The sequence below is a fragment of the Microchirus variegatus genome, assembly GCF_963457635.1.
Source record: "Microchirus variegatus genome assembly, chromosome: 17".
Classification (NCBI taxonomy): domain Eukaryota; kingdom Metazoa; phylum Chordata; class Actinopteri; order Pleuronectiformes; family Soleidae; genus Microchirus; species Microchirus variegatus.
In genome coordinates, this window is record NC_139818.1 from 2,598,200 (window position 1) to 2,611,518 (window position 13,319).

The following is a 13,319-nucleotide window of genomic DNA, read 5'->3' on the forward strand; positions in this document are numbered from 1 at the left end:
GGTTGGTGTAGTGGTTAGCACTCTTGCCTTTGCAGCAAGAAGACCCGGGTTCCTGGGTTCGAGCCTCATTTGGAACAACTTCGGAACAAGGGCCTTTCTGCAAGGAGTTTGCATGTTCTCCCCGTGTGTGCATGGGTTTTCTCCGGGTTCTCCGGCTTCCTCCCACAGTCCAAAAACATGCGATATGGGGATTAGGTGAATTGGTCACTCTAAATTGACAGTAGGTTTGAATGTGAGAGTTAATGGTTGTTTGTCTCTATATGTGGCCCTGCGATGGACTGGCCAACTGTCCAACGTGAACCCTGCCTATCGCCCAATGTCTGCTGAGATAGGCACAGCACCCCCCGCGACCCTCTGGTGGAGGATAAAGCGGTAGATGATGGATGGATGGATGGATGGATGGATGGATGGATTGATGAGGCGAGAAATTAGCCATTTAGAGTCTAAACATGTGCTGTGTGTATATGACCTATTTATAGTTTGGCAGCAACATTGTCGGCGGTGATCAGCTCCGCCTCTGTGGACGCTTGGTGCGCACAGTGGCCCGGCACAGAGTATAAATTGGGCTTTAAGGCTACATTATACTTCTCCGACTGCGTATGCGTTATCCGACTGCGTAACCACGGAGACGACTCGAGCCTTCATACTTCTGCGTTGTGGTGACGGATACGCGCTGCAATTTCCCGCCCGATCAGCAGGGGTCCTGAGCAAGGTTGTTGTGCTTTTGGCTACAGTGAGCAATGGCGTCTGAGAGAGAAAGACTGTTGTTGTTGAAACAGTGGCCGTTTCTCACTTTTATGTGTCACGGAACGCAGTTTTAAGATAATTTGAGGCGAGAAATTGGCCATTTAGAGTCTAAACATGTGGTTTGTGTGTGTTAAGATATGACGTATTTATAGTTTGGCAGCGACGTTGTCAGCGGTGATCAGCTCCGCCTCTGTGGAAGCTCGGTGCGCACTATGAGCCACTAGCGGCCTGTCCTGAGGACCAATCGCAACCCTTTGCCGTCTCCGTTGTCCCTTGACGGAGTGACGGACACTTAAAAAATATTTCGTGCAGTCGGAGACGACGCAGAGGCTCTTCGACAGGCTAAGCGTCGACGCAGAGTCTCTGCGTAACCTACGCAGAGCACTTTACGCAGGAGTATAAATTGGGCTTTAGTCTGACCGTCAGAGAATCTAATGAATCGTAGCCTTTAATGAACTCATACACTAACGTTTATTCTTTGTGTGACATCCTGCCCTCTTCCATTTATTGTTTGTGACGGAGCATACGTCCAGATAATGACATTCCTGTGTGTGATTTGTCGTGTGGTTTTTTATCGCTTTATTTCTCTCTCCTTTTTCCTTCCTTGTGCAGGACGCTGGCATATGGTTTGTGTTCCACAGCTCGTCCACCGGAGACTCACACGGGCTGTTGACAGAGACCAAGGCAGAGCTCACTCCACTGGGGATTTTCTACAACAACCGTGTTCACTCCAACTTTAAGGTACCACCACCACCACCGCCGCTGCTGGTGTTGTTGTTGGGGTTCTTTATTTTATTGTCAGCGCGAGTTTAAAAATGTGTGTTTATACGTGCAGTGTTTATAACTGGTGAAAAAGAGTCTCTGCTTACTTTCCTGCTTTGTGCCATAAAGACACTCACACACACACACACACACACACACACACACAGGAGTGTAATCTACAATAGAGCTGTGTTGTGTGCAGAGTGAAGTCAGACAGGTGAACTGTGAGGTCTTTGTCCAGTTTGACCACATCAGCCTCTCCTCTACGTGATTATACCACACATACCAGCTCAGAATATAGATTTCCATGTACACCAGACTCATTGTATTTACGTTACGCTTCATTTTATACGCACACATAACTAATCCCCATGTTGCATATGTAATGTAAACACACAGTACATTACACACACATATATATATATATATATACACGTATTCACACACTTCTCCTACTATGTACAGTGCTCCTCGTACTGTAACTCTGTCACCACCTGATTTCACTTAAACACATTCATCATCATCATCATCATCACTGCCTCTGCTGCACATGTGTCAAACCCGAGGCCTGCGGCCCACATCTGGCCCGACATACACTCGTGTTTCAGCCCCACGACATGATATGATACGTTATGTCCTCCACTGACGCTCTTATTACTACCACACATCCAGTTACCTCGCCAATCAAAGAATTAAACAAATGTGATGTGGACTTGAAATGAAAACCAGAACCAGAGGAGGTTTATATGAAAAGGGGGGGTGGGGGGGTATTTTGCTCCCTCCCTCTGTTTACACTTCATATGTCTGGAGAAACATGATTGATTATTGGCAAAGAAACATGTCACTACAGGCCTGTAGAGAGGAAACCAGGTGAGACAGAGGAACATTACTCAGAGAGCAGAGTACTCACACTGGTGTGTATTTAAATTACACTTCAGATTTGCTGATTTAAAGCTATAAGTTTGGTTTGTCTAACTCCGTCCCCCTCTGTAATTAAGTTTGAGACCCCAGCTTTAGTCCCACACTGTCAAATATACTAATACTAAACCTGTGGTGAATCTTTAAAGCGGACCTAGACCGGAAGTTCCAATTAACGCTGTTTTTTTAGTCTGTATCTGCGTCATTACCTTGTTTAAGAAGCCCTGAAGGTTCTAAACAAACAGTTCAGCCACTGTTGAGAACGCTGTGTTTTATTGTAATCTCTGAAAAAACCCGGTCCGGTTACGTAAACAGCGGTTCTCCTGAACAGCAGATCCTCCTGCTCCGGGCACTAGTCCGGGCACATCCGGTTGCGTCATTGAACTGCAGAAGAAGAATAACGTCCGTTGTGGAGGTGTTTCACGAGCGACATCGTCTTCTGACTCTGGGTCTGACTCAGGGTCAAAGGTCGTCAAAGGGACTGCGGCGGGGAGTCGTGAAGAAGCTATTTTTAAACACTGTTAAAACAATGTTTTGATAATGAGTAGCAGTGCATCCACCGTTCCAGAGGGGGGAGCTGCGCTTCTGAGAGCGGGTGTGCTGATTATGTCACTTCCGGTTACTGGCCAATCACAAGACTCTGGGTGATAGATTTATGTCTGAAATATCGCGGCTGGGAAACAGCGTCAGAAAAGAGAATTTCTATAGGCTCGTTTACAGCAACTAGGAGGTTTTTGAGCATAAAAACAAGTTAATGTATGTAAGTAGACCTCCATAACTATATGTGCAACAGGACCACTCTATGTGAGCTTCAACTGAGCAATATAGGAAATTTGACATTTTGCTGTCATCCCTCCATCGTTCTTTCTTTCTCTTTTTCACAGGCCGGACTGTTCATCGATAAAGGAGTGAAGACCACTAATGCCAGTGCTGCCGACCCTCGGGAATATCTGTGTCTGGACAACAGTGCCAGGTTTGTGTGTGTGTGTGTGTCTCTCTTGTTCATAATGTTTAATATGTGAAATTTAAAGGCCCAGTGTGTAAGAATGAGTTACATGAGATTGATAAAGGAGTCCTTTACTCACCCTTCACTTCCCAAGCGTGTCAGTGAACTACGGTGGCCTTAACTCACCAAAAAGGGTGTTGTTTTTCTGCTCCAAAATGCAAAACGCTCTGTGGCTGCTGAAGAAACATGGTGGCACAAAATGGCGGCCTCCATATTGCAAGACCCTTTCTTTCAGTTCATATAAAAGGCTTGTTCTATTTTATTTTAAAGGTTATTGTACACTAATGTAAACATACTTCAGCCAATGAACCCTTCAAATCAAAAAGGGAAGGAAAAAAAGGAGGAAATTGTCTTGGGTAAATCATTTAAATGTTTTCTTATCTTATCAGAAGTATCTGTCGAGTTCCCTTTTCGAATCAGAGCTTTCTCTAGAATTCTAAAAAGAATATTCATCAGTTTGCTCAGAGATGAGTGGACACTAAATCTTATTTTTTCCATTGTCTTCGTCCAATATTACTGCAGGACTGGACAAAAATCCTCTATATATCTTTGCCTTGTGGTGCACAGTTACTTTATGTAAATGTTGAGGTTTTTGTGGTTCACTAACATGTTTGTTTAAAGTCACGGTCATTAAGAGTTACAGTTATTTACAGCTTCTTATCCGTATATATGTGCGAGGATACGAGGACGCAGTTTGCCGACTGTGGCTCAGAAACAGTGGACGGCCTTTTACTCTCTTACTCTGTTAGTGCGTTTTAGTGGAAGCTCTGTCAGGTTTGTGTTGACAGAGAAAATAAGGCTTTCACAGATAGAGTTTCCACTCTCTGCAGCTCCCTGTGCTCCAAATACAGTCCTCAACCAGACGGAAAAAATCTGATGTGTCCACTGAGACGGAGGCTGACCATGCTGTGTGTGTGTGTGTGTGTGTGTGTGTGTGTGTGTGTGTGTGTGTGTGTGTGTGTGTGTGTGTGTGTGTGTGTGTGTGTGTTTGTGTGTTTGTGTGGGCAGTGGTATGAGGAGGAGGTTTTTAAAATGTGTACTTAGCATTAAACGAACGAGAGGGGGGGAGTTGTGGAGTCATTGTAAGAAAGTATGTAAAAGACACTGGATTTAATTAAGTCCTGCAGTGATTTAAGTCGTCTTCTGATCATTTAAATCATAAACTGCAGCGGTGCACGCCCTCTTATATTTGTTTTTCTTTCTACATAAATGCTTCACAGGGAATTAGAGCTGCTCTGGTTATGGTACAGGCTTTTTTTTCTACCTCCTCCTCGTCTTAGCGTAACAGCGTGTGCTCTCAGGTTTTTCCAGACATACGATGGAGAATCCTGCAGCAGGAGTTTTTCTTCACGTCGAGAGTTTAATTGGATGACGCTGTGTGTGTTTGCAGAGAGTGTGTGAGAGAGTGTGACGCTGGTTATTTTCTCTCCCTATAATTTACTCGTGTTTCTCTAAATACTTTACATGCAGGCTCATGTCAGATATAACAATTACTACTACAACGTGGTGTTCCCTAAACGCTACGTCGTCCGGTTCTTTTAAAAACAGCCAGAACTTCATAACATTAATGGAATTTCTCTCTTATTTTATTCATATAATTTTTTTACGTCTCAGTGACAAAGCATACGCACATTCATACGTTAAGTGAGACATAGAAAACAGACACAATCACATTATATTTTGTGTTCAGTGATATTAAACAATGTTTCTGCGATCTACAGTTTATAACTGCACTGCGGTGCGATTAAATACAGTATTTTCAATAAAACTCATGTATAAACTCAATATTAATACACAATACAGGTCATTAAAAAGCAGAAAAGTAATATTTAGTGACATCAATCAAGTTTTCTGAGTAATAACCGGTGGATTAATAACTAATAATTAATCGACCAATGCCCGTATTTAAAAAAACGTGGTAGATTCATCTATAAATCACCCGATTTGTCAAGTCGAACAAATCATAGAACACCTGTAAAGACTACTATGCAGTTGCATACTTGTTATAAGTTCCTCTGTGGGAAGTCTGACTAATAACACTGAGCTGTCTCCTGAATTATGGACCGTAAAGGTGGAAAAAAAAAGGGGAATAATCCAATAATTTTGAGGAAATATGAAAAAAAAACTAGGTTTTCTGGTTTGTTTCAACGTCGTACACAAGATATTTCCTCATCTAATAGGAAGTCAGCCATAAAATAAAACTTACAGTACATTTATGACTCTGCCGGGGGATAAAACCTTTTCTTTTTTTTTAATATATTGAATGACGTAATGTACTTTACTACGATGTGGTGGACAAAACCAGAGAGAGAGAGAGAGACTCTGCTGCAGCCTGAAGCCTGAAGCATGTGAGCCTGCACTTCAAATCCACTCGTAAATTATGTTTGTGCAGATTTATAGATCGACAGGATGATGATTATCAGCTCTGCTGCTCGCTCATATCCTCCCTCGTGTGTGTGTGTGTGTGTGTGATTTGTGCACGGGCCGACGTTAGACATCACTAAAGAAAAACATTGTGGTTTAAAAACCTCACACGGGGAGGAAATGAATGCAGTCAAAGACAAATGTCATGATTAATGTGTGTGTGTGTGTGTGTGTGTGTGTGTGTGTGTGTGTGTGTGTCCAGGTTCAGACCACACCAGGACTCTGATCCCAGTCGCCCTCGCGTGGCGGCCGTCATCGACACGCTCATCTCCTTCAAGAACAACGACCTGGGAGCGTGGATACGAGGCGGTGACATCATCATCCAGAACTCTGGGTGAGTCGACTCCGCCGTGAATCATGTGATCGGGATGTTTCCTGTGATGATGATGATGATGATGATGATGATGATGATGATGATGATGATGATGATGATGATGATGATGATGATGATGTTGCTCACTAACACTGTAACACACGTTTTCTCTGCTCTAGATTTGCAGACAATGGAGTGGGATTATCCTTCGCCAGGTTTGTATAAATCACTCTTCTATGAGAATTGTGTTGTCATTTTATTGATTTGTATTTTGCTTTTGTCCACACAAAAACATTTCACAGGAGATTTTGTGTGGCTCAGCAGAATTTTCCTGCTCTTTTATTTAAGATTCATGCGCATGTTATAAATACTATGCATAACATTGAGTTTTAAGTCATTATATGGCTGTAAATGAATCTGCTCTTGTCATGGTTTTTTATTGTGCTTTGGGTCACAATAGTTTGCCATCTTTCCCCATAAGTAAAGTTTGGGAAACACTGCTTCATCATATCAGTCATTTCCAGAGAGTGGGTGATTTTATGGGACAATTTACCGTAGATTTAAATAAAGATATATTCAATAACCTGTGTAAATAAACGTGTTAAACATTTATTACTTAAAATAGCTGCTTTATTGATATTAGCTGTAGGGAAAAGGCATGAAAAATTGTCAAAAACAGTAAAGTGCACAATAATTTACTCTTATATTGTGAGTTAGTTAGCAAGGCTAATTTCAAACACTGTTTTAAACACTGCTTAAAGGCATTGTGCACTATTTTTTGTTAAATAAAGTTGAGAAATAGATTTTAACTCATTTGTTTGGTGTTTTAATTCCAATATACAGCATATATACTAGTGATGCGCAGTAGGTTAACGCGCGTTGACGCACGACACGTTTCCATGACGACTGACCGGAAAAAGACACGCATGGCGCCATGTTTACGTGTTGCGACTAGCTGCATTAGCTCCTTTTAGCGCTGTTAGCGCCACCTACAGTGGAACTGGAGCGGTCTGTTTATTATAGGAAAAGAGCAGCGCTAACAAATAACCAGCATACCTGTGTACTGCTTATGTGTGCCTCTGTTTTTAAAGTTTAGCGTTACTTTAGAGAATCATTTTAACAATCGGGGAGTCACGTAAACATGACGTCACGCTCGTCTTTTTCCGGTCAGTCGTGATGGAAACGCGCCGTGCGGTAAAATGCGTTAACATTGACGCCGTTAAACGCGTTTGAGAGCACTAATATATACATATATATACTTGTTCTCTTTATTCTCCAGTGACGGCAGCTACCCTAAGGATGAAGGCTCGAGTCAGGAGGTGAAACAGTCTCTGTTTGTGGGTGAAAGTCAGAACAGAGGAACCAACGGAGGACAGAATAAATACTGGGGACCAGGAGGAGCTGATGCTAAGATGAGGACGCTGCCCAGGAACAGGTGAGGGGGGAAAAGAGAGGATATATAAGACTTATCTGCAGCTTAAAAGTATGAATGGAGTGTAGATTTATGTGAGGGATTATGTGAGGAGGAAACGTCCAAATCAAAGCAAAGTTCTCTCAGGAGATTGAGGGCCTGGTGTTGGAGGAGCAGCAGCAGCCCTGAGGAGAATCCTGAGAAAAACAAACATGGAGGACAAAGTCAGCCGCTCAGACAGAACATCTCTATAGATGGACAGATGAGGACAGATGAGGCTGCTGCTGCTGCTGCTGCAGCTGCTTTTGATTGTCGGTGAACTTGTGAAAGGAAGTGGTGTTTGACTTCCCTCTGGTGATATTTTAAAGAGTTTTCTGAGAAGATGGTGGCGAGGCTGAGGCTGAAGCTGAGGCTGAGGCTGACATGATTACGTAGCTGTGGCTGAGTCATTGAAGCAGAAGAAGAAGAAGTGTTTGCTTTGACTCATCAAGACTTGTGACGCACAGCTCTCACGTCGCTCATTTCCTTCTGTTATTTGAACAGAATGTGAAGATCTTGTTCTCCTGATAACAGAGAAATGTGTGATAAGACAGAAGTATGTGCCAGCTCTAAGACTTTGACCTCATTTTATGCAGAGGATATTCATGCAGTCCTAATAAGAGCAGAGATTTGAATCTTTAGAATTTAATTACAGATATTGTGATGCACACACACAAACACACACACAGAAACATTTATAACAAACAGCTGCTTTTGTTCTTCAAGTCTTAAAAACCACAGATTGTTTGTTTGTGACCGCTGTCATGACTTTGTACTGTTTAACAAGCGTTTTACAGGTTTTCCTGACCGCACTGTGACATCATTATCATCGTCATCACCAGTTACTGTCAGAGGTGCTGACACTGCTGGTTTTTCCGGGCCAGAAAATAGACGTGCTAATCCTTTAATTACAATGTAAATAAGGGCGTCATTAACGTCAAATACAGATGACAGTTAAAACAGTGGCGTCCTTTACATTCAGGCCAAGTCGCTCACCTCCACACAAACCCTCTCTGTGTACACGCCGCCGCGCTGCACACAGGAAGTGATCGGCTTTAAGGCGAGACAACAGCAACATTGTGCTGATAAAGACACAAAGAGACTCCCACACACAAAAACGTCTGAGAAGTGAATTCTGTCTCTCTAAAAACCTGCTCCTTTAGGAGTTTGATGGGATAAAAAGACTTCCTGTCTCCACCTGCTTCTGTGCTGCTGCTGCTGCTGCTGCTGCTGCTGCTGCATACACACAAACAAACGCCCCTTCAGTCTGGTCTGATAGTATTGCATGACATTTTTTTTTAAATCTGGGTAAAAAACATTTCTATTCTCATGATTTTAAAGCACATTATTATGTTTTAGGTCCTATTTTAATCTAGATTTTTGTTTGTTTTTATGCTCATATAGCATATAGCGTTCGCACCGTTCCGTCCGTCCGGACTAAAATGAATACCTTCCTGTGCGCGTACGTCCTTCACATTTTGCAGGATTGTTTAGTGGGTGAAAATCTCTAGGCATTTTTTCAGTTTTGTCCCAAAAACTTTTTTTGAATTTTTTCGTGAATTTTTATGCGTTTTTTTTGCGGGGAAATGTGAGAAATGTGTAAACGGCACTTTACGAGCTTGTCAACACGATAACTTGACAAATATTCGACATATTGATGTCAAACTGGCACTGTCCATGCCTCTTACAAGTGTCTTGGATAAGTTCGAAGATGGGTGACCTTGACCTACTTTTCAAGGTCACAGCTGCACTTGGAACTTGGAAAATAGCCAAAAACCGGCACTTTTCAAGCTTGTCAACACGATAACTTGACAAATATTTATTGTATTGCTGCCAAACTGGCACTGTGGATGCCTCTTACAAGTATCTTGAACAAGTTCGAAGATCGGTGACCTTGACCTACTTTTCAAGGTCACCGCTGCACACCACATTGCATTAAAATTGGCATAAAAATGTGGGCGCATGGACTCAGCGCGGAACATTAGTAGTCATCGACTATCACCACTCTAGTTTCCTCTGTTTTTCCTGATGTAATTTGAAGTTATCGTTATTCCTGATTGAATCATGTTTTTGTATCGCAGAGTTTGAGTCAATCAATGAGCAAACCCTGTGTTCTTTTACCAAATTTACTGAGGAACTATTTTTTCTCTCTCGCTCTCTGGTTTTAACCGCAGGACGTTCCCGATCCGTGGTTTCCAGATCTACGACGGTCCGGTGCGGCTCACGCAGAGCACATTCCGTGGTTTCATCCCCACGCCGGAGCGCTACACCAACGCGGTGGGATTTAATCTGAAGAACACCTGGCAGCTCACGCCGAGAAACAACTTGTCCCAGCTCAGCTTCCACTCCACTGTGAGTAATAAAGATTCCGTGTATACCATCGGTTTTAAATAATCTGCTTGTATTAATGGTTTATAATCAGTTTGACCAGATTATATTTCACTGTAAATACCACCATGAGACTCTTTTATGTTCTGTTTTCAATCATAAATGTTGCTTCATCTGTTTCTTATGTTATGTTGCAATCACTTTGACTGACAGTCTTTCCTCACACAGCACAGTCTTCACAGGACTCTGATTGTTTCCTCTTCTGTATTTTGCTCATATTTCCTCCCCTCACTCTTCAGACCTTCCCCCCACACATTGAATCAGTCACATCACCATCACACACTTACTGTCACTGACTTGAATCAGCAGAAGAGAGAAGTCCACAGAGAAGAGAAGCCTGTGGTGAAACCAATGTAAATCAACAACGCCCTCTTGTGGTTGTAATAGACAGTGCACTACAGTGGCCTCCAGTTTTGGACGTTTTGGCTCTTTGCTGCACGTTTTCCTGTCTCTCTCTCTCTCTCGCTGTCCTTCCTGTAATGTCACCAACTGTTTTTGCAATAAGTTAAGTTAGTAAGTAAATGGTTTAAAAGATTGAATATTTGTCGAAAAGCTCACTGGATCATTAAAAAATTCATTAAAATTATTCCTTAAGAGGTTTGCAAATATTTTCAACGGATCCTTGTTCAGGGTGATGCCGACTATTACGATGGTAAATTTCAAGTCATTCCGAGATACTTTTTGTTTTTGAGAAGAAAGTCAGCTCACTTTCAAAGTGCATCAGGGCAAATGGATCATTTCCTGATTTTCAAAAATTCATTAAAATTATTCCCTAAGAGGTTTGCAAATATTTTCAACAGATCCTTGTTCAGGGCGATGCCGACTATTATGATGGTAAATTTCAAGTCATTCCGAGATACTTTTTGTTTTTGAGAAGAAAGTCAGCTCACTGTCAAAGTGCATCAGGGCAAATGGCTCGTTTCCTGAATTTCAAAACTTCATTAAAATTATTCCTTAAGAGATATGCAAATATTTTCAACAGATCCTTGTTCAGGGCGAATCCGACTATTATCATGGTACATTTCAAGTCATTCAGTGATTTTCAAAAATTCATTAAAATGTTTCCTCTTTTCCCCTGACATCCTCAGGTTGGTCTGCGGGCGTTCTTCGGTCGCCCCGGTCAGTGGTTTGAAGAAAACGACCTGGACGGAGACAAAAACTCCATCTTCCACGACGTGGACGGCTCAGTCACGGGCTACAAAGACACCTACGTGGGCAGAGCGGACAATTACCTGATCAGACATCCAGAATGTGTGCTCATGTCTCAGTGGAGCGGAGTCATCTGCAGTGGACGATACTCTCAGGTAGAGCAGCTTCACACAGCTCACTCTTCTTCTCTGTTTGTGTGTGTGCGCACTCGTCCTGACCTTTGACCTCTTCTTCTTCAGGTGTACGTGCAGACTCAGGGAGCTCCCAGTCTCACTCTGTCCATCAGCAGAGACGAATATCCGAGCGCTCCGCTGGTGCTGAGGGGCACGAACAGCCAGGGGGCGCCGTCTCAGCAGTATCAGCCTGTCCTGATGATGAGCAAGAGCTACACGCTGCACTGGAGTGGACCAGCGCCCAGAGAGGTCGTCCTGTCGCTGGTCAACTTTGACAAGTGAGTGACACGAGTTCAAACACACACACAGAGAGAAATGCATACGGCTGCTCGACGGTGACGTCCTCTAACGTCCTGTTTTTTCTTTCCGTCCCTCAGAGACGACTGGGCGCTGGTCGGCCTCTGTTACCCGTCAGAAACCACCTTCCAGATCATGGCCGACATCAACGACAGACAGAGCAACACCTTCATGGAGCTCACGGACTACGGCACCGTGTCGTCGTTAGCGGAGCTGGAGAAGAAGCCGACGGAGAGAAAATACTTCTTTGATCAGCCGGTCGGGTGAGGAAACGGTCTTCTTAAGTCTTAAATCCAATAATTTAAATTTAAGGCCTTAAAATGTCTTAAATTCTCCTAAAATCTCATAAAAGGTCTTAAATACAAATTTGAAAGGTCTTAAAAATCTATTAACGTTACTTTTATTTAAAACATGCATAAACTTCAGTCTCGCTTTGAAATGTTTCTAGTTTTGAGGATGTGATAACAACAATAACTACAACACGGAACTAAAGTAGGTCACCTGTGCTGCCCGGGGAGAATTTATCGATCACCACTAGCTAGCGTGCTGTACGCGCTGCGGTGTGTTATCTTAGCATAGCAGCGGAGAAAACTTAATGAAAGGCCACAGCTAAGCCAAAATTGCAAGTTCAACGATTTGTGGCTCCAATTTTCCTTCATTTCTTTTGTACTTTTTTGCCAGTATGGATTTGAAATGGGTCTTAAATTGTATTCATTATGGTCTTAAAAAGTCTTAAATTTGACTTGTTGAAACCTGACCCTGTTAAAGTTGACAATGTTCTTTTTATTGTAAAGGTAAAAATAATCTTTAATTGTTTGTGGAACACTCAAAACAGGGTGCTACAAGTTCTTTTAAAATGATAAAATCACACAATTAAAATGCAAACCCGCAGAAACATTTCTGGCGGCCCGCAATGAATTACAGTTGATAGTTTTAATCCAGGAGCTACTAAGCTTGTTAAATGTTTATTTGACATAACTGGATACAGACAAATAAGTGTAAACTCTACAACTGTATATACTATGTCATCAAATTTTGGATGACATAGTATAGTATGACGTTTTTGTCAAATTTTGGCGTTGAAATTTTTCCCCAAAAAATTGTACATTTTGGACGACATAGTATAGTATGATGTTTTTGTCAAATTTTGGACCAAAAACTTTTCCCCCAAAAAATGTTAAAATTTTGAACGACATAATATATAAAATTTCCCCCCAAAAAATGTCCAATTTTGAACCTAAATTTTTTTGAAAAAAATTGTCACATTTGGGAGACGGCATAGTATATTATGTCATTTTTGTCCCAAAAAATTGTTGGTCCAAAAATGTTTTTCAAAAAAATTGTCACATTTTGGACGACATAGTATGTCGTTTTTTTTTCAAATTTTGGACCAAGAATTAAAAAAAAAATGTTTTTTGTCAAATTTTGGACGGCAGTTATTACAAATTGGATTTCTTTCAGTTTTTTTTCTTTTTTTTTTCTTTGGCGGCCCTCAGTCCAATGTCCGGTACCTAAATTGGCCCTCAGGTATCAAAACTTTGAGAACCCCTGTCTTAAATCAATAAAAATATGGTGAAAATAAATGTAAAATGTTAGCTAATAATACAATTGAAACAAGTAAACAAAGCTTGCAGCAAGACCATGTGCTAAAATTAATTTAAACATGTGAAAAGTTGTGTTTTCAGTCATTTT

General features: G+C 41.8%; 1 protein-coding gene across 1 annotated transcript in view; it reads left to right on the forward strand.

Moving 5' to 3' along the window:
• Positions 1-13,319, forward strand: part of cemip2 (cell migration inducing hyaluronidase 2) — a 51,949-nt gene that overhangs the window by 33,825 nt on the left and 4,805 nt on the right. The window contains exons 11-19 of the mRNA XM_083903944.1: positions 1,360-1,488; positions 3,312-3,400; positions 6,060-6,191; positions 6,350-6,385; positions 7,450-7,605; positions 9,795-9,972; positions 11,097-11,312; positions 11,397-11,608; positions 11,708-11,890. Coding sequence (XP_083760070.1) covers positions 1,360-1,488; positions 3,312-3,400; positions 6,060-6,191; positions 6,350-6,385; positions 7,450-7,605; positions 9,795-9,972; positions 11,097-11,312; positions 11,397-11,608; positions 11,708-11,890 — 1,331 coding nt within the window. The remainder of the gene's footprint in view (positions 1-1,359; positions 1,489-3,311; positions 3,401-6,059; positions 6,192-6,349; positions 6,386-7,449; positions 7,606-9,794; positions 9,973-11,096; positions 11,313-11,396; positions 11,609-11,707; positions 11,891-13,319) is intronic.